This window comes from Corythoichthys intestinalis, chromosome 22, assembly GCF_030265065.1.
Source record: "Corythoichthys intestinalis isolate RoL2023-P3 chromosome 22, ASM3026506v1, whole genome shotgun sequence".
NCBI classification, from domain to species: Eukaryota; Metazoa; Chordata; class Actinopteri; order Syngnathiformes; family Syngnathidae; genus Corythoichthys; species Corythoichthys intestinalis.
Genome location: NC_080416.1, coordinates 211,415 through 237,952, shown reverse-complemented (window position 1 = coordinate 237,952; position 26,538 = coordinate 211,415). Strand labels below are relative to the sequence as shown.

Below are 26,538 nucleotides of genomic sequence, written 5' to 3'. Positions count from 1 at the left end.
TTTTTTTTTTTGATGCCAAAGGTTTTGGTTGAATTTTTTTTTGTTTTTTGGAACACAAATCTGATTCCAAACTTTTGAGATGGTTCCGGTGTTTGGGCAGATAAACAGAGTGGCTAGGAGGGGGAAAATTTTAATAGCAGAGCCTAGACCTACTGTCCCCAAGGTTAGCTTAACATATTTGCATCTTCTCTTATATGCTTTGAAGATTGAATGATTTGTCCGGGTGTGGACATTTTTTTAAGGCTGAAGATTTAACTGCCCCTATTTGTATGGACTGCGCACTAGCGTGATGAATATTTTGGTGGACCAGTCCATTTTTAAAGCTGTTGTAGACAATCACCCTCTCACCGTTTTCATTCACACAAATGAGAATAATTGGAAAGCTTTGTTTATTTTCCCTATCTAACAGAAAAAAAATCAGCGCTTCATTGATTTAGGCGTGATGTAATTAGAATTACTACGTAGCAGAAGAGTCGTCATGTGTCATTACAACTGCAAATCTCTGAAGTAAAAAGTATCTTAATGAATAGCACCAAAAAAATCAAAGCAGCAAAATAAAAAAATGTTACCACCAAGCAGAAAATATGCACATTTTATGTGTGCAAGTTAATTATGCCACTTCAGAGGAGCTTGTTAAAGGATAAGGAAAGCTGCATAAATTTAGCAGTAATCCAGGCAGGCAGAACTCATTTGCAGGGATGGTCTTATCTGGCCACTGCAGCTTTCTCACAAAATTAACCTTGGATATTTGGGCCCAATTGAGCTGTTTGATTCTCCCTTTCCCTTCCCTCTGTCTCTCTCTCCCACCCACCCTTCCATTACACACATTGTCTGCGTACAACCCTTCCCCCAACTCCTCTCATCCTCTTTGTTTTTCTTCCTTGGCGTTCAATCTATCGCAATCTTTTGTTTGCTTGTTTCGATCGGCAGTCGAGTTAGTCAACTGTTAAATAAGAACATCCATTTTCAAAATTTCACTCTCTTTTCCGCTACAAATGATCTTGTCAATTTAGCTAGCATATACTCTACATCGTTTTGAGCTTCTCTCAGGCTTATTGAATTGTGCAGTTGCACAAGTGTTAAGGTAACACACCGCAGGGTGGCTGCTCTTAAAGCAGCACTTTTCATTTTCGTCTTAAGTCTCGGACGAAATGAGCCATATTTTAGTCCAGGGGGTGCCCAAGTCCGGTCCTCGAGAGCCCCTATCCATGTCTGATGATTTGATTCAGGTGTGTTGGATGAGGAAAACATGGAAAACAAGATAGATAGGGGATCTCGAGGACCGGACTCGGGCATCCCTGTTTTAGTCCTTTCAAAATGTGTCTTCGAATGCTCAAGAAGTATCACTCTGGTTTTTGTCAACGAATACGCAAAACCTTTTTGTCTGCAAAAATTCAAAGGTGTTGGTCCAAAGATTAAAAAAAATAAAAATAAAAAAAATAAAAAAAAGGTTTCCAAATATTTCGAATGAACATTGACAAGCACAAATGATAGCATCTACAAGGAAAACGCCAACTCTGTAAAGGCTTTCCAATGTTTTTTTTTTTTTTTTACGGAGTACTACAATTGTAAGGCGGAAGCCGATGCCAGCATAATGAAAAACAACACCAGTTTAAGAAACGCTGGCTAGGCTAATGTCATGCTAATGCTACAAATTACATTTAGTGTGTGATGATCACTCAGCACGTACAGTACCTTTGAAGGCTAAAGCAACATTGAATACTCTCTCTTGCCAAGATAAGAAAACAAATCTTACCATGAGTTTCAAAACAAGCAAGCCTGGAGAGCAGCCTAGCTTGAAGGACATCCTAAATAGCGTACGGCACGAATGCTATTTTTAGACCGTGACGTCACCATCATAACGCGGAAGTGAGACATTATAGACACGCCCTCGCATACAACCCATGATATTTCTGCTTGTTAATCTTTCAAAAAACAACATGGCGATCAAACACTGCTGCTATGGAACTTGTAGAAACGACTCTAGACATTACGACATATAAAGGATGTTTTCTTCATACATTTCCAGAAACCAACCAAAAACTTCTGACTATGAATGAAAAAAAAAAATGATATCCGACTGCCACTGTTACCTTTGCTGTTGTAAAAAAAACAACTTTAGTAAGGGGAAAGTGTAAATAAATTACAGAATTATTAATGAAAAAAATTGAAAGTCTTCGTTGACGGTCACTGAGTAGCATTTGTGATCGCTACACAAAAATAGCAATGTAAATTGCCCCCAAGAACGGTCAGAGACGTAAGACAACCAGAGGGTATAATATATAAGAAAGACAGGGCATATGGTGGTAAAGGATAGATTGTTGAAACAGGAGAATGTCATTGTCTATGGCGTAATGCAATGCACACAAGAAAAAGGTATCGATAAAAAAGCTAAGTCTGCACTCAAGCCATCTCTTTTAACTAAACATTTGTACAGTGGGGAGAACAAGTATTTGATACACTGCCAGTTCTTCCACATCTTTAGCAGTTAATTTGGCACCAGGGACATCATTTTCGGACAGACTTGGTAAGTTAAGCTCAGTCAACATTTATTTCTATTTATTTACTATTGGGGACAAACGGGAGGTTGACCCGGCCTGCCACAATTGCTAACGTCATGAATATTAATGTGCAAAAGTGACGTGTTGCTTGCAGCACATCACATGAGTGACACAACCAAACACTGCTAAGATGCAGGCTAACTACACGTACAATAAGAAAATGTCCCACGTTGTGAACATGACGCAAACGATGGCGCGGTTTCGTCTCGTTGTCGTCTCATTGTTTGTCTCCCGAGACACGTTTTTAGCTCGTTATCGTCTCGTCATCGTCACGAAAAAATTGTCGGTCGACAAAATATTTCTGTTATCGTTGACGAAAACGACAATGCAGATGAAGAGCAGCAATAAATGCTATTTTTCAGTCCTCTGATTCTTATGCTCCTCTCACATCATTTTGGCACTGCATCAGCTCTAGACTGATGGTTCTGACAACATCACCTGTCCCCATCTGTAACACTAATGTCCCTGCCAGTTGCCGCCAAGAGAATACATAAATCAGCTCCTCTGTCATCCCACTAATGGGACTTCCCGTACTTCAGCTCGGATTCATTCTCTAAGCTGGAAATGTATGCTAATCACATCTCAGTGTCTATAAAGTAAGATCTCCAGTCACCCACAAATGAAGATAGTTCCCTGCTATTGTCAATGTATCCCAAAAAAAAGATTCTTCCCCATGATAAAGCTTATCCGAAATACAGAATATGTTACGGGTCCCAAAAGATCGGAATCCCGGGTAACAAAAACATTCCGTTACGGTCTCTCAATTTTGGGAAAACACAGCAATGTGGTTAAGAAGTAAAGCCACGAAACTCTCTCTTTTCATCCTAAAGTTTCACTTTTTCAAGTGTATCGCAAAATCAACAAAAAAATTCATCTTTTATTTCAAAATCCTCAAAAATCTAGTTTTACTACAGGAAAGCTTCCGTCTTTCTATTTATTCACAGAGTGGAATTTTCCATTTGGTCTATTGTAAGGGGCGCAGGCCATGGAAACCACCTTGGTGGGTTTCGGCACCGATGGGACCGGTCCGACACAACCGGGTCCGGACTTTGACCCGCTCGGCAGGGGAGCACGATTACCACTTGGTTAAAAGCCCAGGTTTGTGTGCTGTCTAGAAGTAATCGAAAGAACTTCTTGTATCAGTTACATGACATCGCATCACGACAATAAATATGCTGTGTAACTCAACCGTAGAATGGCTTTTCTTGAAAGGCGATAAACTAAGAAGATGACTTTTTGTTCCTGAATAATGACACCACGTCTGTCTTTTTCTTTTTTTAGATGACAAAATATATTGACAAAGTGTTTCGCAACTCACAAAATGTCCCTTGCGTTTGTATCACCAATAGGCACTGTTGCATCTGGTGCTGGCCTCCTTCTTCCATAGTAAACAGTTTTTGTGGTGTGTCGGCCCTTTTCATTTTCGTCTTGGCCTTTTAGACAAAAATACTTGCTAGTCTAAGTCATATTTCGGTAGTTTCAAAATGCGTTTGTCTAGATTTAGTCGACAATGACTCAAAATGTTTTTATCTAAAATTCCCAAGTTTTAGTCAAAAATTAAATAAAGGTTTCCAACAAATTGGAATGAACATTGACAGATGAGCACATATTGTAGCGTGCACAAAGACAAGGCCAACTCTGTGATGATCATACAACCTCAGCTACAAAAGTCTGCTATTTTCAATTAATTGAACCCACATGAACGCCACAAACTCTATGTTAAAAAAAAAAGGTTGTCCAAAAGTTTAAGACGATGATTTTACTTTGGACTGACTGTCAGCACAGAAAACTGAAGAAAGACCCGGCCCCACTTGAATTTTCCCTCAAATTGACCCGTGACTACATTGCAAGACATTTAACCGTGCGTTTGTTTTCTTTTTATGTTGTTCGTGTTATTGTAAAGGAATTTCATGTGTGGACTTTGCATCGCTAGCCACAATCTGTCTTTTCAAAGGCCGTGTTTATCTAATTTTTCAATTAACCTCCGCCATGTAACTCTCTTCATAAAGCCAGGCTGCGCTTGCTGGAAAGAACAAATGAAATGCTCTTTTAGTCTATTGTCACTCTGTCATGTTTTATCTTTTCTTTCACTATCACCCGTCTTCCCTTCTAACTCTTGGCTGCAGTCTTCTTTCAGCCTGGGATGCTGAGCTTCACAACATCACAGGGTTTTAGCAGGCATGAGGCTGGATGTGTAGGATTAAAGAGAGGAAATCTGTAGCGTGCGGGGAGTGCTTTGTAGATATGGCAATTTCATGATAACTCTCTCTTCTCTGCAAGACTCACTCTGCGACACCATCCGGTACCTTCCTTTTGAGAGTGAGGACATCTTTTCCCCTGATCGGAAGACAATTTGTTATAGCTCGGTTCAATTCAAAGCGCACGAAAGTCGGCAAAAACACTGGGAGACGTCAAATTATCAAGACAATTACAAACAATTGAAACAGGAAATAGAACAAGAACCGGAAAAATGAATGAAAAGCAGAAATGATCCAACTTGACGCCACTAAGCAGGCGACGAACAACGAGGCTGCCGGGCTTGACGGTTAAAGTCCTGATGAAAGGCGGGCCCCATCTACTTAATCGCACCCACGCCCTGTTTCAAAATACACTAGCAAAACAGGAATTCTTATAAAAATAGCTAAACACATTTTTCTTCACAACTGTCCAGTTTCATGACAGTATTCACGAGCAGATTTGACAACAATTCATCCATTTTAAAGGGGCCAGATTTGGGACAAAAACACCGTTTGACGATATATCGCGAAACGTCACGATACGCTTCTCGGGACCTGATCCGTTCAGATGCGGAATCTTCCGTAGCGTTACCTCTCCACGGTCAGTCAATGCGCCGTTACCGCAATGCGGCCAGGGGTGGCGAAGCCCACCCGTAGCAGATGTAGTTTACTTTATCAAGCAATAACAATTCGACCAGACGCACCGTGTTTAGTATTGCCGGGACTTCTAAATGAAAACCTTGAAAAAGATATTTCAAACAACAATCAATGAACATCAAAAACTAATGGCGTGTAAATTGTTTATCATGATATTGTTCTGAAATGACTGGGCCAGTGAATTGTCTGTGAGAAATCATGGACATGAGAAAGACATAATCAGGGGGAAATGAGTGTAGCTGGGACGCCATTTGACAATTACATTTGTGTCTGAAGATGTCATAGAAATGCACCTGCCATTTGTGCTTGCTGAGGAACGGACCGTGACAAAAGTCAATCAATATGTTTGCATGAACGTGCAATCATAATACCTAATGATGTGTCGCTTGTGAGAGAGGGAACACGTGTGGATATTTTCCGCCGGCTTCACTGAATCAATAAAGGAACGCCAAGAGCACCAATAAATCACTTCTAATTAGACAACACAGCTTGCCATAGAAAAAAAAGGTTGACGCTACACTTACAATGGACATTCTGTGTACAGTATCACTGCTCGTGGGTGGTGCTCATGAAGCTAACCTAATGATGTCATTTTAGGGACACTGTATAGTCCTGAAAAAGTTCATTGTGAGTCAAAAGTGGATTATGTCTATTATTTGCCCGGTCCACCATTTCTTAACAAAATAATCATTTGCGTGTTTGTTTTTTAACCAATTTTAGTTGTAAATTGATGACTGTATTGTGTCCATGAGAAGCTTTGATGTTTTCACCTCAATACAGCATAATTATTGAATTAATTTCATCAAAAAATACATCAATTTGTTTAAAATATTATTTTTAAGATTATGATGGTTTTTTACTTTGTATGTTAAAAAAAAAAAGTAGTTTCGTGTTTTAGCATGCGGCTTTCATTACTATTGCACTGTGTATATGGTCCTGTCTTAATCACAGTGTTTTGTTGTTTTTGTTTTAGTATAATTTAGTTATTCTTTTCTGACCTATAATGCACCACAAAGAAGGCAAGAGAAAATATGGCCACAATATAATATTGTTTGGCCTTGTGTCGATATAAAGCTCAAACTGTTGATGGAAAAAAATGACTGAGTCATCATAGTATTCTGCCATTTTTAGATTTTAGAACTTTTTGAAATGACCTTCTTAACCGTAATGCATAACTTTCATCAGAAACACCCATAAACGAGAACAAGAAAAAAAAGGACAGGAACAAACACAAGACTGTAAACATGGAGACCCCTGCGGACCATAACAATACTGTATTATCTGCATAATCCGATATGATTTTTGGTCTCTCCTTACTGAGTCACCGTGTCGTCATCCCGACAGTCCCCATGGCAACACCATCCGGCCACGACAAAGACGTCACTTACGTGGTTTCCATTGTCCACGGCACGGCACGCAGCTGGCTCCTCGAACTGGACCGACACCCGAAAGAACAGCGAAAAGTAAGTGATTCATTCCTCCGTCATATAAATATGTATCTGCAGCTATTCTTGCTTGTGGTTCGGTTTGAACGAAATGATCAGCCTTCCCAAGATTGCTTCCGTCTCAATTAGCAGTTAGCCGGCTAAGGCATTCCATCTCAGACTGGGGACTCCACGCTAGCTAACCCTGTTCACGGGTCCCTTCGGCAGCATTGCCCTACGATGCGTCATTTAGAGTTAATCGTATGTGAACTGAGCTGTATTGTATTTATTACTACTGTCCTAACTTGCCAGACGACAGTTTGTAATGCTAACTATGTTGTCGTTAGCCTACGTAAGATAGGTAGGTAGAGCCACTCAATGTGATTGACAGCAAAAGTGCCTTCATCGTTGTAATATTTCGAAGAGTCATGGATCGTCCTGAGTGCTTTGCCGCGTACGGCAATGCAAATATTACACAATGAATGTCCGAAACTTTGTCAGGAGGCTAACAAACGTGTAGCGTTAGCTGAGCTCTATGTAAAGCTATTCAATGGACGCAAACGTGATGCACTTTCGTGCGTTTGGTTACTGCATGGCCAATAAGTTATTTTACATGTATCATATCATATGCTTCCTAGATATAAACGGTGACCCGAGGGGGCAAATGTTTATAGGCGTCATTTACTTATTTTTTAATTGTCAGAATAAAACGAGACTGCTCCTCTAAGTAGTTTTTGTTTAGAACATCATATTAACAAATAAAGTAGAAGAATTTTATCAGATGAGCACTTTGCATCCCATCAATTATTGTTACCGGCATCTTCTTTATTCTTGAACAGGGCTCCCTAACTTAAGTTGGAACAAGGTCCAAACATGAAAATCTTTTTTTTTTTTTTTTTTTTTTTTTTTAATCAATAAGATTGCTTGTCCATACAGTATGTGCGAATTGTTCACCTCCGCTCAGAAAACAGAATCAGCTTGTAAGTGCATTAAATGTGTTCTTACACAAACTTTGTGGTGAATGTTCTTCACTTACTTGTAAGTGCAACAGACAGCAAATAAATCCTACGTTTTTGAAGAATGATGTAGGAACCTATTTTGAAGCTACTGTCCTTTCCTCTCCAAAGGTCTTTCTGCCAATGCCTCCATACACTCTGACCAGAGTCCGTAAAAGCCCCTCCAAAATCCACTGCACTCACAATGAGCACTTGTAAACTCAGTCGCGTTGCGACCAGGCTTGCCAGACGGGAAAAGGCGGTCCAGTCACGCGGCAGCCCAGTTCAATAAAAACCAGCCTAAATTACAACCCCCGTTTAAGATATGATGTTTCATTTCTACAACTCAATCTATATTTTGATACTGTAACCAAAACGGGGGGGAAATGCCCAAAAGAACCACTGTTTTAGACTAGGCTAACTTCCAAATGACACATCAGGCATTGCGAGTTTTAAAAATATATATATTATTTTTCGTGTAGTTTGCGTGTTTTATTTAAGAATAAACATTTCATTGCATTTGCATGGTTGGTTTATTAGGATTAATGAGAGAGAGTGATTACAAAAAATGAAAGCGTTTCGTTTGGGATGGATTATTCCAATTGTCATAATGGGTTGGCTTGGCCATGGATCTAAATTACAATGGTCTGTAATAAAGTCAATGCATCTTCAAAGAGGTCAAACATTATCAATAGGTCTTTACCTCTCGACCGTTGCAATTTGTAACCGTATCGGTGGTCGCTGTTGCATGTTAACCAAAAAGTGGTTTCTTGATTTTAAACAAAGTGTTTGATGCTAATTGTTTATGGATTGCAAAGAGAGCACAAAATGTTGTCTGAGGCAGTTTTTCCCTCCAATCAATATATTTACTGTATAGCCACAGTCTGAAAAAGCAGATAAGTGAATGGTGTTTTCTGTGACTCCCCTGTGTTAGTGGACCGTGGATTAAAGCGCCGTCAGGTCAAACCGCTTGCTGCTTCTCTTCTCGATGCCCTGGATTATAACAGCTCAGATGACAGTGACTTTGAAGTGGGAGATGCCTCAGGTATGCATTAGCCTTCATGATGATTTGGATTGAATGCTATCTTGCACATTGCTTTACAATAATAAAGGGTTAGTTACTGTCATTTTTTTCTGGACTTCTGACGGTAAGTTTGCTCCCCAAAGCGGACAAGAAAACTAGGGATGTCCCCATCACGCATACTTGTAGCAGAAGTACACGCGATTACACGTGCTTTAAGTAATAGTACATGTACTTATAGTACAGGTGGACATGTTTGTGATACAGATACACACACTTGTGGTATCAGTAACCTTGTATGAGTTCAGTAAAGTCCATGTTCTTGTAGTATAAGTGCATAACATGGTCTTATTTCTGTAACCTTAGTTTACGAAACCTACAGAGCTCTTATCTGGTAATTGGCTGAATGGTGGAGGGAAGGCGGGACATCCCTTGTAAACACAGAATCAAAACAATAACAACCAAAACGGGCAAAGTATGACATTTTCGGCTGAACCGTGTTGGCAGTATTTCCAAAAAACGTGTGTCTTTATTAAAATATTAGTGCTGCTTAAGAGAATTAACAAAGAACTTGAGCCGTCTACTTCTTGAATCGACATGACTAATGTTTTGTGTTTTTTTTTCCCCCTCTTTCGGCGTATATTCTGATAGGATCGGATGGGACGGGCAAAGGAAGTGATGAGGAAGGCTCTAAACCAAGTGCTACTGGCTCTGAAAGCGACTCGGATTCAGTCTGCTCAATAGATGATGGAATAGAAGAAGAGCCAACAGATCCTATTGCTGAGGATTCCCCGGGAGAAGATGAAGAAAAGTCCAAACGGCAGGTCTTCTTGGACACTGCTACCAAAGATAGCGCTGCCGTAAGTCAAGCCAAAGGCAGGCGAAAGAGCAAGAAGCTTTCAGAGCCCGAGTCCAGCGCAGAAGCCGACAACGTTTCCGCCTCGCCGTCCGGGGCCGGCGGCGAGAACGTAGACGCGGCCGAGGCCGAGCCGAAAAAGTGGAACTTTCGCAGGAACCGTCCGCTGCTTCACTTTACGACCATCGAGGATCTAAATGAGATGGACGACTACGATAGTGAAGATGACAATGACTGGAGACCCTCAGCCGGGAAGAAGAAAGGCAAGGCGGCCGCCCAGAAAGAGGAAGAAGACGATGCCAGCGCGGATGATAACGACGGGGACGACGACGACAAGGATGACGACGACAAGGACGACGACGATGACGACGACGACGACGACGATGATGGCATTGGTGATGAGGATGATGAGGAAGATGAAGAAAACAGTAGCAGTGAGAGTGACAAGGAGGTGAAGAAACCCAAGAAGAAGCCTAAGAATACTAACGCTTTTGATGAAGAATTAACAAATGACAGCATGTCCCAAGGAAAAGGAAATGAGGTAAGTGTCAATCCACGGAAAAGGAAAACGGCGTCCTCCAAAGTACATACACGCTTAACTTCATTATTTCTTGCGTGCTAATATGAGTGGGTATCACACTCTTAGGTTTTGAGGCAAATTTTGACATTCTGACAATGGTCCAGTTTATTTGAGAAGATGTGTCATGGAGGGATGTGCTCCTCAAACTACTATTTTTCTGCAAAGTCAAAAAATAAACACTAAATGTTGGCAGCATGGTGCCTGACAGACAGCAAAAAGCTCCCTTGTTGGGCCGCCCTGACTGACAGCTCCACCCTTTTAAGGGTCCTCGGAGGGAGCGTTTGACGGCACACGCCCTGGGGATTCCTTCACTTTGATAGCGGGGGAAGACTTCAGCGATGTCACGGGCCTCGGGCGCTGACGTTCAACTCCGCCCGGGGCCGTCGGCAGCCGCGTCGAGCGGTCGGTCTTTTGTTTCAGGCGGAATGAAGAATGCAACGAGTCCAGCCCAGACAGCCTAGGTTTGGTTCGCTGTAAATGTCATTCAGTGCCTTGTGAGCATAGGGTTAGGGTGCCTTCCTTCATTATCACTGCTCTGCCAAACCCATAGGTTTTGCACTTTATAAGTAAGCAAGAGTGACAAATACAATATTGGCGTTTATTCATTGATAAGCAGAGTGTTTGGCATGGTATCTCTATTGCGTTAGTGGGCCCGAAAGCGGCGGTTTTCTGAAATGCCGGCGGAATGGAGGATTGCTCTCTGCAGAATCGGGACACGTGTCCTAATTGTTTATTTATTTTCACAGGATGCCTCGCTAGATCGCTCCCAGACTTGGAGCGCTCAGCACATCCTCATATGCTCTGTTTGCCTAGGAGACAACAGTGAGGATGCAGATGAAATCATTCAGTGTGACAACTGTGGCGTTACTGTGCATGAAGGTAAGATCCATTTTAGTTCTGTAAATGACTCGGTCTGTTCAGAATTCAATGAAAGCGTTGATCGGGAATTGCCTAGTAATTGCCTAGTAAGTGGCCACGAGACGACGAAATGCCAAGCGCCATATTTACGATTGACCGAAGTAGGTTGGACCTCAACGCGACAGAATGAACGTACGCGTTGTCCGTTTTTCCAGGATGCTACGGCGTGGACGGTGAGAGCGACTCTATCATGAGCTCGGCATCGGAGAACTCGACAGAACCTTGGTTTTGTGACGCCTGTAAGAATGGAGTGATGCCGAGCTGCGAGCTTTGCCCCAACCAGGATGGTATCTTCAAAGAGACAGACGCGGGAAGGTACGGCACGACGGCCATTAAGAGCTGCGTTCGCCCGGGGTTATCGGAATTGTACTTCTGCTCGGTTGCGGCAGAGGATTTTCACTTGGGGAGTGGGCCGGCCGGTAGTGGATAGATAGTGAAATAAAGGGAATAAGAGAAAAGAGTGTGTTATGTGAAGCGTGGAGACTTCAGCCACGTTATCGCTGATAGTGCTCCTTAGCCAGGCTGCACCCAAATTTACTACTTCACTAGAGCATGAAAAACACAGCAAATTAAACTGCGGAGCGCAAAGCTTGCTTGCTAGAGATGGATATCTCTATATTGGACTTTGGATTCTCTTCCCTTCAATCTGCATTTCAAATTGTGTCACACTGAGGTAATGTCTGTCTGTCGAGGGGGGTGACGAGCCGCCGCCGCGCACTTGGTCGCTCGCTGGTCGGCGACGTTCATCTTGATTTCTGTTCTTTTGCATATTACACACCGAAGGTTCATCAAACCAATGTTAATCCCACACAACAGTTTACCAATTTACCAAGGTGTGGCTATCTGGCCCAATGTAAAAATGTCATTCCCATGAAAGCTATGAAGCATATTAACCAAAGCTATCTTAAAATGGCAGAATGCTATAATGACTTTGTCATCAACATTTTAAAGGGCCTATGACAGCAAAAAACATATTTATTTAATATTTCACGCGGTATTTTATAGAGGTGTGCAAAATTTCCAATTCTTAGATTATTCGCGATTCGGCCGTGGAAGATTCGAGAAAGATTCACAAACATCCAAATTCCGATTATTGAAATATGCCAAGTAAAGCGGAAGTACAACACACTCAGCGCGCCGCGCGGTCTTCGGGACGGAACGGAGCGGGAGTAGCTAAACATCATGCTTCTCATTAACCGGCCCCTCGGGTAATGACAACGCTCAACTCACGGCTCTAGCTCAACTCATGCCACGAGATAAAAAAACACAACAACATACCTGAACTGCTGCCGAAAAGCTGCTACAAGTACAGCTAAACTACATAATGTTACGGTAGATATCATTTATAGAGGACTAGATGGATTATAGACTCGGTAGCGGTAGCAGCACATCTGCAAAAAGCTAGATACGGGCGTTAGTAAACGGCCGCCATCTTAAAGCAGTAAACTTCCCTGCAATGCTGTTGTAGCGAACCTTCCAAGCAAACCTAATTAACTTTTTATCTAAAATACTCCTAAATCGGTAAAATATTGACTTGAATCTATCTTTAAAATAGTTTTAAAACTTTCACATGTCAAAATGGTAAATGGTGTTATACTTATATAGCGCTTTTCCACCTTTCAAGGCGCTCAAAGCGCTTTACACTATCTCGCCATTCACCTACTGGTGACACAGCACCAGGAGCAACGTGGGGTTCGGTATCTTGCTCAAGGATACTTAGGCGAGTTCATCAGGGCGAAGAATCGAACCCACAACCTCTGGGTTGGGGGGACAACTACTCTACCACTGAGCCACGCCGCCCCAAAAGTAGACAAAAGGGAAATTATGGAATAACGGGAGCAATTTTAACAACTTTAACGGTTGATTCACAACATTAAATTAATTGAATGTAGTTTAAAGCTGCTGATACAGAATGGGGACTGGAGTTTTTTTATTTACTGTTATTTTTGTATATTTGTTTACTGCTATATGTTAACTTGATACTGAAATAGTAGTTTGGTTTAGCCTGAGAGTATTTTTGAACAATTTTGGAACTAATGTACAAAACCTTAAAAAAAAAAAAAAAAAAAAAAGGAAGGGCGTGCATCAATAATCGTTTTATAATCGAATCGGAGCCTCTGAATCGTAATCGTAATCAAATCGTTAGGTGCCCAAAGATTCCCAGCTCTAGTATTTTATGCTCCTGAATGAAATGGACCGCTTGGATGTGTGTGGAAGCGATCGATTTATATATTCAATTTTTTGAATCCCGCGCCATGAAAATGAGTGACTTCCTGGATTCACAAAGAATGCAAATGTGACGTAAGCGGGCTAATCATCTTTAGTATACAGCCAATAATACAGTATGCAGAACGACTGCGGATTCAGCTGATTTTGCGGATTATTTCATTTATTTCTTGAATCAAGCCAGGCCAATGTGCTGCAGACTTTTGTTGCTGCACCAGGGAGAGGCGCGTAAACCTTTTTGGGTTTCAAAAAGTTCCCGTTCACCACGGATAATGGCCAAAACAAGTCTGACAACTGTGGGACCATTGAACCGACGAGGAAGTGAGTAAGATATGTGTTTTATATTATGTCAAATATTAGGATCACGGCGCACGTTTTAATAAGGAGGTAGCTTGCATTTTTTGGGTGACCATGCTGCCTGTCCAACTAGAAGGCCACTCGGCCGACGACCGGCAGCTTGTCACACGCTACGGTCACTTCCACCCCCTCTGTCTTCTTTGTGTGGCCGCCAATAGACCACTATCCTCGGCTTGGGCTCGGGCAGCCCCCCCGCTCCGACATCAGCTGTTTTGTTTGAAGAAAATGTGCTATTTCTGGCGTTCGTTCCCCTTTCTCCTTTCTCTGCCTGCCCGCCGGAACCGCGGCAGAACGACGAGCTGTAACTCGCTCACGGCCGAGGGCCGGCAGATCAGTGAAGACGATCGGCCCCGCCGCCGTGTGTGACATGAGATGGGATAGTTTCGTGTGATTTTTCGTTTTCGAAAGTAAAAAATAAGACTTGGAAAAGCTGCTCGGTTTGGGTTAGCGTGTCAGCTAGCTGTCACGCCTCCTGTTTTGTTGACGCTCTTTCCTACGAAGGCGGGGCAGGGAAATGATCAAAGCCGGACTAACTCCGGTGGCATGAAATACCGTTCGGTAGAGGAAGAAGTCGGCAGTTTTGATCATTATGCAGTAATCTTGCCCTGTTGTACTGAACAAATGCATTTCTAATATTTCATACGCCATTTAGCACAAGACTGTTATTTGTCATGACCATACCATTTATTTAGCAATTGGGGAAAAATACTTGCATTAAAAGAATATCCTGTAAAAATATTGGCGTCGAGAGATTGAAACATTTTGCGGCTCTCTTTGTCGCATTTTCCTCGTTCTGAATAATTCCCCCTCAATGGGCCGAATTCTAAATGAGATGAAACCGTGACCCTGCCGACGTCATCCCCCGTTTGGGGACGCTAGAGCGCTATAACGGCAGGCGGGGGTAAACGGCAGATTAAAAGAGTCATTTCTCGTCATCTGCGCTTTACCAAATTATTGTATACAGTCGAATCGTCTGAAAATATGATTCTAATTCACATAATAATGCTATGTAAGATTTTTTTAATGCTGTCACGGGCACTTTGAGATCCCTAATAGAATTAGTGATTAATTCATGTCATGTAATATTACACGTTATGGTCAAGATCATCCACGGTAGGGAAGTAGCCATATAAACTCTTAACAAAATCAAAAATAGGCCAAACAATCTTTTCTCTTGCCTTCTTGCGGTGCATTACGGGTCAGAATAACTTCATCTCAAAAAACACGGTGATTATGACCGTGCAGAAAGCGGCATGCTTCGAAACGAGATTTTCTTTCAATATTTGTTTTATACTAGGTATTATAGCTTATTGTAATCTTCAAAATGATGGATAATAATGGATATATTTTTCGATGAAATGGATTGAATATTTATGATGCTTCATTGAGGTGAAGCTTTTCATGGACGCATTACAGTACAGTCATGACTCTTCAAATCAGTTATAAAACGTACAAAATACTATTTTGGTAAGAAATGGTCGACCGGGCCGCATACGTAATAGACATAACCATCTTTCAACTACTTAAGGTTTTCATGACTACTGTATATCCCGAAAAGACATGGGGTAGATTAGCTTCGTGAGAATCAGCCGATCGACAACCAGAAAAGTCCAGTCGTGATAGATTTCATGGCCAGAGAATTTTCAGCCATTTTGATATTGTTCTTCATTCTTTTTCAGATGGGTGCATGTGGTATGTGCGCTCTATGTTCCCGGTGTTGCGTTCGGAGATATAGATAAACTACGACCGGTCACCCTCACTGAGATGAATTACTCCAAATATGGGGCCAAGGTAAGTTGTTCCATTTGTGAAGTAGTATTTGCCCCATTTGTGTTTTTGTTTTGCGAGAGGGCTTTTTCATTTGCAAAAATAATATTTACCGGGCCTGCACATTATATCGCATAGTACTGTCGCAGGAGGCGTGATTGTCCCCCCCAATCAACTTTAATTTTGCTTCGTAAAAGCAGCATGTCGCCAGAAACATGGCCTCCTGGATCCCTTTATATACAGCAATCTTCATCATTCACAGATGAACCCCCTTAGCCTGGATTCAAATGTATTGGATATATATGGTCATGGTGAGTCAACGACAGACAGAGCTATTTAAGTCATCTGGTGAAACGTTTTAATATCGCAATATTTCCACTATCGTTCTATTTACCCCATTAGATATATCTGTTTTGAATTTGGGGAAAAAGAAAAAAAAAAAATCTAATTTCGAATGGTTAGGTTCATGCACATGTGTTTTGCTTTTAGGAATGCAGTTTCTGCGAAGATAATCGCTTTGCAAGAACCGGCGTGTGCATCAGCTGCGATGCGGGAATGTGTCGATCTTACTTCCATGTCACTTGTGCGCAGAGAGAAGGACTCCTATCAGAAGCCGCTGCTGAAGAGGTGGGGGAAAAAAGTAAACATTTCGTAATGTGAAAAACAAAAAGACCAAATGTACGGTGGAAGGAAATAAGCACACTAAAAATAGAAATGATTTAAAAGAAAGGAATTCAGAATTTCAGGGTCAAATCATAAAACCTTCATCAACTCTCCATTCCTGGTCATATTTGGAGCGGAATAGTACTACCAATGAAAGAAGTGTTTTTATTAGAAAAAAATTGGTTTGAACAAACTGCGAGCGCCCGACCAGGCAGTACGCAGTAGAGCCAGCATTTGGTGATCAATTAGATCAGACCACATTTTAGACACAGGTCTATCCTAAAAAAGGCTTAATGGTGAAATTAGGAACCTAATTAGTCTTCCTTTCTTGGCCTCGGCTTCCTCCATCCTTTAGGATATTGCAGATCCATTTTTTGCCTATTGTAAGCAGCACGCAGATCGCTTTGATAGGAAGTGGAAAAGAAAAAACTACTTGGCTTTGCAGTCTTACTGTAAAGTGTCTCTGCTGGAAAGGGAGAAACAGCTCACTCCTGAAGCTCAGGTAAGATGTACAGCTTACTGTGGTTGGAAATAAATTTCCTGCTAAATTCACCTTCTTGCGTCCGCACAACTAGGCACGAATCACAACACGCTTGCAACAATACCGAGCAAAAGCAGAGTTGTCCAGGAACACTCGACCTCAAGCGTGGGTGCCGAGGGAGAAGCTGCCGCGACCTTTGACCTCCAGCGCCTCGGCCATCCGGAAATTAATGAGAAAGGCGGAGCTGATGGGGATCAGCACGGACATTTTCCCGGTAGACACGTCCGACACCAACGCTTGCATGGACGGACGTCGGAAACACAAGCAGCCTGCCCTCACTGCCGACTTTGTCAATTATTACTTAGGTAAGAACAAGTGATCATTTATTTTGTCCTTTGTTGCTCCTTGACCTTTGCCAATGCATCGCCACTTGTAAAGTTGCGGGGAGTCCTCTGGTTACGATGCGCTCGACCTACGAGGCCCGTGCCACGTCCGCCATTTATATGTCCCCAGCGCCATTCGTTTTTTTTTTGTGAGCTTACTTAATTATAGCTTGTTTTGGTTCGATGACCAAATTCTTCCCCCACATTAAGCTTTAACCCCCTTCGATTAGTGGCGGTAATTGCACAATCTGCAGCTAGCGGTACCGTAGAACTCATATCAGCCATTGTTATATCGGTATGGGATTTTCTTGACATTTTGCTTTTATTTTTTTTTTGTCCCGTTCATGTTCAGAGCGTAACATGCGAATGATCCAGATCCAGGACAACATCTCTGAGCAGAAAGGCTTAAAAGACAAGCTTGAAAATGAACAAGACAAACTGCACGTGGACTACAACAAGGTTAGCGGCCCAGCTACAAAATGCTCTTTCACTGTCACCTTTCTCCCGGCAAATATTTTCCACTACTTTTTTATCTGGATATGTAAGTATAAGAACAAGTGGTGGAGCGAGTTCAGCAAAAATCCGTGACATTCTCGCTCTCCCGTTGAGAAATAACAATGAAACTCGTGACAATAATAAATGACGTGGATCTCATGTTTTATCCTTTGGAATGCGTGAAGCTGTGTGAAACTCTAGAGGAGCTGCTTAACGTCAACGGAGATCTGCGAAGCGAAGGCCAGGAAATATGGACTCTGCTCGGGGACATCCTAGGCCAGGTACCACCACTCGTAGCATGTCTTCCTCCTTTCACAGCTCCATGGCTGTGGATTGATTAGTAATTATTTCTCCAAATAATATATAGAAGACTCTCTTTAAAAATAAATAAATACGAACATTCAGGGACTGATACATTTGATAAACACTACACAGACATTAAAGGGACTACACGGGATTTTTCCAAGTTCATTTCAAATTTTAAATACTTTTCAACTCTGCATGCTTGAATGCGCTACCAATGCCCTGATGCGTACAAAGAGCCCTGACGTTTGAACTGCCCCCAAAATCCCTTTTTCTTACCTTCAATAGAGTATTCAGGTCGAGTACTCGGCTCTGTTTTACCTGGCCTCCACTTGGCAAAAACACTTTTCTCACCCACTTCAGACTTGCTTCTGTTTATCAGGGGTGAAAGGGGCTAGAATTTCTTGCTGGAACTCCCCAACGCGAACGTTGCCACAGAGCAAGAAATTTTATTTATTTATTCCCTTTCATTGGGGGCGGGGGGGGTCAAACCTCTTAAACTACTGAAATGCAAAGAAAACTCTTTTAGCGCAGTTATTTCTATAGCACAAAAACTGATTTTCATTCAAAATTGTATTTTTTCAATGATTTGCAAAATAAAAGTGAACAAAAACAGCAATAACCCCAACCTCCATCTCCTAATTTTAATTTCCCCCTCATTTCCTCACATACTAAATGCCAAATCTCAATTTTAGCTACTTAAGAACATAGGATGTATATTAAAATTGAACAATGTAAACATTTACTTTTTTATATATAACAAAGATATAAGTAACATACATTAAGAAAAATAAGTACAAATGCAGAGTGAAATGGAATATATTTTGAAGACGGTGCAAACATTGACTTTTTTAGCTCATAAGGAAATGAATAAGTAGCCTAATAGAAATGAAAAAATATAAGTCCGAAGTGCACCTTGACAGCTAAGATGTGTTGAACCTCCCTGTCAGAGCAAATAAAACTAAATATGATAAATAAGCCTCCTTAACTCTTTCGTTGCTCTTAAAGATTTGATCCATTTTATGTTGCATTGCCCTTTTTTGTCACATCAATTTAACAACCTTTTTTTTTTTTTTTTTCTGGCTGTTCCAGAAAACATGCACATTTGAACCAATCAGAGCTAACTATCTCTGCTGATCACATGGCGGTATGTCAGCCAATTGAACGGATAAATGAGTCCAGGCGTTTTGCTTTGCTTTGCTGCGTGCATTCGCATATTGATGTGACTCATCATCATTAGACTCGGATAACTGCAGCAGCTGCGGAAACCGTCCGTGGAATAAAATAAATAATAAATATATTTAATAAAAATTTTTACATAGCGTTTTGACATTTGCTGTCATATTTTCGGAATCAAAGCACTGTCTACCGGAACAGCATTCCAGCCCTCAATCTTATACCAGACCAGCATTCCGGCCCTCAATCTTGTACCTGAACTGCGTTCTGGCCCTGAATCTTATACCGGAACTGCGTTCCTGATCATTCTGGCCCACTTTCACCCCTGCGTTTCATTCGTTTCTGGTGCTGAATTGATACGCCGAAGGCCCCTTCCTTTATCTCCGTGCTCATACAAGGGTGCGCGGCCCACAGTGACGCTTTAGGCCGAAGGTGGTGGTCGCGAGTAAAAAAGTGTGTATAGTCCCTTTAATTGCAGGAATTATTCGTGGGTGGGAAAATGGCAGTTTCGCCACTATCTCATCTCTAATATTTCAAGCGCATTCTTTGTTCCCGCAGAAACTAAACACTCCAGCTGTTCTGAAAGCCCCCAAAGAAAGGAAGTCTTGCAAAAAAGAGGGGGGATCACCAGGGAAGCCATCTAGCCTGCCGGCAATTCTCTACAGGTGGGAAATTGCTCACATCAACATCTTAATATTCTTTATAAATATCAATCACTAGCTAGCAAGTTTGCATGCAAATGTGACTTATATTACGGTATGTGAAGTGTATTTTATACATTTATTTAACAGGTTTGGTTTGACTTTTGGTGGTTGAGCTGTTTTCCGATGAGCTTTTTCACCACCCTGTTTGTGGCTACATAGCACCAAAATAATCAAAACGGACAAGGATATTGTCGAAAGAAACAAGAAAATGTATGTTTTGTAATAAATGAATTGCCGAGGTATCCGATCGGTATCGTTGTCAAGACCTCAATATCGGGGGACTTCGACACGGGACCAAACATATGCCATGTGGAAGAAGAAAAATGTTGTTTTTCTATCATTTTCCCTCTACATGTGGATGGTATGTAGTCTCCATTACCATTCTCTTTTGGCAGCTGCGGCATCTGTAAAAAGAACCAAGATCAACATCTGCTAGTGCTGTGTGACACCTGCAAACTGTACTATCATTTGGGCTGTCTGGAACCACCGCTGACACGGATGCCCAAGAAGACCAAAAACAGCTACTGGTAAGACACTAAAGCAAGTAATAAGGGTCAACTATAGACTATTGGATCCTAGCTGTAAGAGCTATTGCTCAGGAAGCATGCAGCGTGTTTGTAGCAGCCCGTTTCGTTTTAATCTTAGTCCTCTGGACGAAAATACATATTTTGGTCATTTCAAAATGAATTTGTCTTTGTCTAGTTTTCGTCGACAAAAACTCAGGACTAATTTGGTCTAGTTTTAGTCGACGATGACTAAAAAAATGTTTTCATCTGTAAAGTTCTCAGGTTTTCGTCCAGAATTCGATCCAGTTTCGAATGAACATTGACAAAACAGGCACATATTGTAGTGTCGACAAGGACAACTTCAACTTGGTGATGATAATACACACTCAGCAGCAAAACAGTACGTTATTTTCAATGAATTATACCAACCTGATTGCTGCGAACTATGTTAAATTGTCTGAGAATTTAAGACGACGCTCGCCACACTAAATGCTAATCATGCCATCGTGAATGCTATGCTAACGCTAATAGTGGGAAGATCACTCCGCACACACCTTCAAAGGCTAAACAACATCGCATGTTTACTCTTGCTAAGATAAGAAAACAAATCTTACCATCTGTTTCAAAACAATGGAGCCTGAAGAGGACACAGGTGAGCGAGGGGCGCAGCACATCACGTGAGTCACACTGTTATGATGCAGGCGTACAATAAGAAAATGTTCCACATCGCGAACATATGACGGAAACTATCGCGCATTTCACATCTCGTCAGACGAAAACCGGCAGTCGTCGCGTTACGTTTCGGTCTCCCGGGACACCTTTTTAGCTCGTCGTCATCACGAAAAAAAATTGTTGCTCGACGGATTATTTTGGTGACGGTCATCGTTGACCAAAACGACAATGCTGCAGTGTGATAAAAAAGTTTGGTATGTGAAAGCACTTAAAAAACTTGTCTCCCTAAAACGGATTTTTTAAAAAGTCGTTTTGTTTTCTCTGAAATCCTGTTCTCAGGCAATGCTCAGAGTGTGACCAGGCAAGCAGCGATGAAACTGACATTGCTATGGAGACGCTACCCGACGGTACAAAGAGGTCCAGGAGGCAGATCAAAGGGCCGGTCAAATTCATCCCGCAAGAGATGTCGCCCGAGCCCAAAAGATCTCAAGTTAGAGGCACGGTGCGTATTGACACATCGCCTGGCCAAACACAAAGGGAAAAGATCCGATTTTTTTTTAAAGCTCATTCTCATTATGTCTGTATGCTATTGTTCAAAGTTTAAATCATGATATTGACGGGACACGTTCCCAGACACTGCGCCACGCCTTCAAGTAGGAGGCCGCTTCACTCGGTGGCAGTTATTCTCAAACACATGCGGCGATCCAACGCCGGATTTAGGTTGAAAAAGTACAAAAGCTGTACCGCGTACAAACAGGAAGGCTTGTCTTAGGAGTGATTTGTTCGTACCGTGCGTGCATTTTGAAACGTTGCGGAAGAAATGAACTGCTACGACATTGGCGTCATAATTCGCAATGTTTACGTAAAATAAATGCTAACTGCTCGGGTTTTTTTGCTTTTAACCAAGAATCGAGACTTTTTACGTCCATATTTATAAAGAATTCAGGGATTTAAGCATTTATTCACAACAATTTTCAACGGAAAAGGCTGCGTTTCCACTCGGTCAGCTTTGACGGAGATAGGCCCCCTATTAATCGGCCCCGTGTCCCGTCAGTATATTATGAAGTCTATGTTTGAATAAAGAAAAGCCTTTCCTCCACATAATCCAAACGCCAAGGGCGAAGCTCCCGTCTTTGTTCATCACGTCAGAGTGCATATAATACACAAGTTTCACATTTTGAATGAAATTACTGAACTTTTTTTTTTCTTTGCTACCAGAACATGAACATATATTTATTTCTATTCCCACAGAGAACCAGAGGACAGAAAAGAAAGAATATCCCTATCTGCGAAGACACGGAGGAGAAGATCGAGGTTTGTCGTTCATTTCAAAGAATGCCTGAGCTGTTTGTTGTCTTGGTTGACTTTGCTCATTAAGACCTAAATTAACACCTAAATTTAGCCTGCCTTACAGTAAGGAGTACGTATTACAATAAGGTTCAGGACTGATATTACAAAAGATGTATTTTTCAATTCAAAACGACAAGTTGTCTTCTTCAACGCTGGCCAGAGAATCAATCAACCAACCAGTGTTCCTGCCCTCTGCCACCCTGCTTTGTAGGTTTTGTTGTTCTTACATCGCTTCTAAAGTAATGATTTAATAACATCATTTAAGACAAGTAAATGTGAATACCCCCAAAAAATGAGAGATGACAATGATATGCATTTTTCTGCTATTTTATTTCAACTGAAATTGCTGGCCTATACAAGCAAATATTGAGGAAGAAAAAGGATCAAATTCGGTCCTACTACTTTAAATGCTGATCGCAATGTCCGATGTACGAAAATCCACACCTTGTTTTTTCTTTACAGCACAGCCTATTCCATTGCTTTCACTAAATTTGAATAGGCCTTTATTTTTAATACGGTATTCCAATAAATAATAGGCAGCACTTTATTCTTATCTGCGTTACCATAGGATTTGCTGCCAAGGGAGCGCAGACAACGGCAGTCGGCTGTGCTAAAAAAAAACAAAGCGGACGACGTGAGGAATGAGTGTGCAACCAGTGACGGTGAAAATCTTCAGGTCAGGTGAGTGAAACAATCTTCATTAGGACTCAACAGAAATAGAAGACTTCCCTTCATTTGCACAGTTTCTTTAAAGGAGCAATATGTAAGTGGTGCAATTCAGGAAATTGGCCTAATATTTCAAGCGACGTTCAAGAAAACTTGTTTGTGGGAAATACTTCCAACGAGGTTCTCAGTCGGTTACGGCCAGATTTTAAAAGTGGATACTCTGCCCTTTTTAGTTTTCGTTTCTGTGTTTACAACGGATGTCTTGCCAATCAGGCAAGCATAAAGGCTTTGTAAGATACTGTAAGAAGTTTGCAAAAATAAGACATGGATAAATATGTATGTACTACACAACGTCCACTTGTACTACAGTACAAGTACATTTATCGACAAGAATGTGTACTCCACCTTGGTCACTATTCTATTTGTACCACTGTACATGTAAGGGATGTATTTGTTGTGGTTTTTATTATTTTAGTTAGGATACAACTTTTGAGGGTTATTCCATCAGGGTTTTAGGTGACTAGCTGCCCTGACCATATCTTTGCATTGCACAGGTTGTGAGAGCCACCTCAACCGGCAATAAAACGTGGGACCGACGAACAAAGGAAAAATTGTTGCTCCAAGAGCAAGACGATGTCCTTTGATGAACAGCTGTCTACAGAATTGCTCTGAGAATGGCATCCTGACATTAAACCGCTCATCTGTCCTGTTTTTCCGTCTTGCGATAATTACATTCAGCAACTCTTTGTTTTTGTGGTCGTGAGACTCCGTGGCAAAACAAGAGTAAGTGACAGCGTAGATGGAGCAGAACAAAATATGTCAGAAAAGGAGACGTTCCTTTTTTTTTTTTTTAAACCTGTCCTTTTCAGCTGCTTAGACACAGACAATGGGAGTCTGAGTGTCTTTGTAGGCTGAAAAGTTTTAATGTGCCATTTGGAAGTCTGGTGTACTGCCCTCGTGGTTGCTTTGTTTATTTGGAGAAAGCTGTGGACGGGACAGGCAAATCAAAAAGGAAAACACATCATAAAATACACTTATTGCGGTGATATTGCACTGTATTTTCCACGTGAGGAGAGGCTAGCAACCAAAGAGGAGGGAAGATGGATCGGATAGGGCAAGGGGAATGCGCAAGCAACCAGTATGAGGACAAATCATCTGTGAATGTTGTTAATGAGACAAGACATTCTACTGAATGCCAATCCTGGCACCAACAATGCTGTTTACCTGAATGTGCCTAGTCATGCGCGAACACACTCTCCTTCAGTGGATGAGGGAATTTGACTGTGTTACTAGTGGCAACAGGTACACGGCTCTTGGATGGAAAATGTGCTAGGAGCTGTATTGAATGGCAGTTTTGGGATGAACTGCATGCTCAGGAAGGAGGCTTCTTGTTTTGTTTCAAATGCCAGTCAAGTCCCTTTTTGTTGGGATGGCAGCTTGGTGAGCAATGCTTCCAAAATCTCCTTTGCCTTGTCAGTAAAACAACAGTAAGGAATACAATACAACAACTAGATAGTTTATTTTCAGCATTTCTTGCTGTGACTCAACAATAAAGACGCTCGACTTGAGCCAGCAGGAAGCGGTGGTTCGTTTCAACCATATGGTATCGGAGTGGCGTACTTGGAAAGCTACTTCAATAGATAAATTGTAGATACCATAAAAGGGGCATATCATACAGTAACTGTCAATATGTGTTGCATTATGATTCAAGTAGAATTCAATTCTAAAAATGTCATCTTTTTTTTTTTTTTTTTTTTTTCCACTGGTCAGATGTTTGCCATGCACTGTGTCGTAAAGCACTCTTTTCTGATGTGGCATAATGATGCATTACAGATGCCGTGCTAGATACATCGTTATACATAGGCTTCTTGCAATGACAAATGTTAATGGGCGATATATTGTCTCATAAATTATTGCTAATATGTGATATTACTGTCGAAAAATGGAACCAATTTGACCACTAAAGTAATGACAACATATCCTAATAAACCACCCGCTCAAATGTAATACATTTTTATTCCTAAATGAAACAACCTATATTGCAATAATAATCATAAATGGGTTTATTTTTTAAAAATCTCAATTTATAACGTCTCATTTGAAAGGTAGCTTCGTGTATGTAGAATGTGAAATGGGTGAGAAATTCTTCTCTACCAAAAGCCCATCAAAAGCATTGATTTCATCCAAAATCTTGGCCTGCAAATTATTTGAAGTCAACTATTTCATCAGATTTTGGCTGTCATCTGAAAACTATCGGAATCTGAAATATGTGAGACTTACACACAATGCAGATATCTGCATTGATGTTGCTTTTATTTGGTAATGTTCAGCCAAAGTGCGCGCCTTAAGCCGCTAACCGTACACTTGGTAAAAGAAAAAAGTGTACATGTGGTTATATTTAAAAAAAAAAAAAAAAAAAAAAAAGTCCTTACGCATGTGGTGTCAGTTGTACATTTTTTTGGCATTGTTCACAAATGATGTAAACCAGCGAGTTTTAATGTGTCAAAGTGTCACCGAAAGCTTGCGTTTTGGAGAAGACTGCTAGGGGGCTACGGCCGGGCGGGCCAGGGTTTGCGAGTGTAAAAGGGCGAGGGGAGGGTCAAACAGAAAGGTAAGATGATGCACTTAACTCTAATACAGTATACAAGCCCACGAGTACGAACAATCAACAGCAACCACGAACGGTCGTCCGGAGGGGCCGCGGGTCACAAACGACAGGCACCTCGACCTCCCCTCGGTGGATAAGGCCCATTACTGCCCATCGCACCTGCACCTTGTTCCCATTTGTAACGCCGCCGTGTAATATAGATGTGTTTTCTTATGTTGTATGTCTTAAGTTTTAGTTCTACGGTGTGTTGATGACCAATAAACATCTGTAAAAGGAACCGGAGTCTCGTTTGCAATCAACGGGTGAATGTTTAACACGCACGTGTGTCGAGTGTAAGCCGGTAAAACGAGCGACCTTATTTTCATTTACCGTGCGGTGAATTGACTTCTTGCGCATCGCCAAAGGTTTTGCTGTACACGCATACACAGATAGGAGAGTGAATAGTAATTGCATTCAAAGGAATGAAAAAATCTCACGAGTCACATTCAGGGGTCGGTCGACCGTTGATTTAGTCTTATTCAATTGTTGACAGTTGACTGGCACGTCTTGACATGAAAGCCGAAGCTCGGTCTCCGCATCCCTCGTGGTCCTTTGTCAGGAATTTTCTCTGTCAGGACACTTGACAAGTGTCCCGTCCGTTGTGCCCTTAAATGTCACTTTGTTGAAAATACACACTCCTCTCCATGCTTCTGGGACCGTCGGTGCGAATGAAGTTTACTGTTGGTCTTTGCAAATGAAGTTTATCTGAATGTCGTTAAGCCGTCTAAACGCATCATCATTTTCCATAAATGGCTACGTCGATCCACATCTAATCTACATGCATTTGTCGTAACTGAACACGACGATTCAAATTTTATACAATTGGATTGAATCTATGCTGACCATAGTATTTTATTGTTGTACATTTGATTCCAAATGATATTTCCTACACA

General features: G+C 41.5%; 1 protein-coding gene across 1 annotated transcript in view; it reads left to right on the top strand.

Annotated features, from left to right (window-relative positions):
- The window catches only part of phf14 (PHD finger protein 14), a 35,609-nt gene extending 9,071 nt beyond the window's left edge, over window positions 1-26,538 (top strand). Inside the window, exons 2-18 of the mRNA XM_057828572.1 lie at window positions 6,800-6,918; window positions 8,809-8,919; window positions 9,547-10,292; window positions 11,078-11,210; window positions 11,405-11,564; window positions 15,512-15,623; window positions 16,089-16,226; window positions 16,618-16,764; window positions 16,838-17,108; window positions 17,479-17,585; window positions 17,807-17,902; window positions 19,659-19,765; window positions 20,200-20,331; window positions 21,322-21,484; window positions 22,234-22,296; window positions 22,901-23,013; window positions 23,553-26,538. Of these exons, the coding sequence (XP_057684555.1) occupies window positions 6,800-6,918; window positions 8,809-8,919; window positions 9,547-10,292; window positions 11,078-11,210; window positions 11,405-11,564; window positions 15,512-15,623; window positions 16,089-16,226; window positions 16,618-16,764; window positions 16,838-17,108; window positions 17,479-17,585; window positions 17,807-17,902; window positions 19,659-19,765; window positions 20,200-20,331; window positions 21,322-21,484; window positions 22,234-22,296; window positions 22,901-23,013; window positions 23,553-23,559 (2,725 nt within the window). The 3' untranslated portion in view covers window positions 23,560-26,538. The remainder of the gene's footprint in view (window positions 1-6,799; window positions 6,919-8,808; window positions 8,920-9,546; window positions 10,293-11,077; window positions 11,211-11,404; window positions 11,565-15,511; window positions 15,624-16,088; window positions 16,227-16,617; window positions 16,765-16,837; window positions 17,109-17,478; window positions 17,586-17,806; window positions 17,903-19,658; window positions 19,766-20,199; window positions 20,332-21,321; window positions 21,485-22,233; window positions 22,297-22,900; window positions 23,014-23,552) is intronic.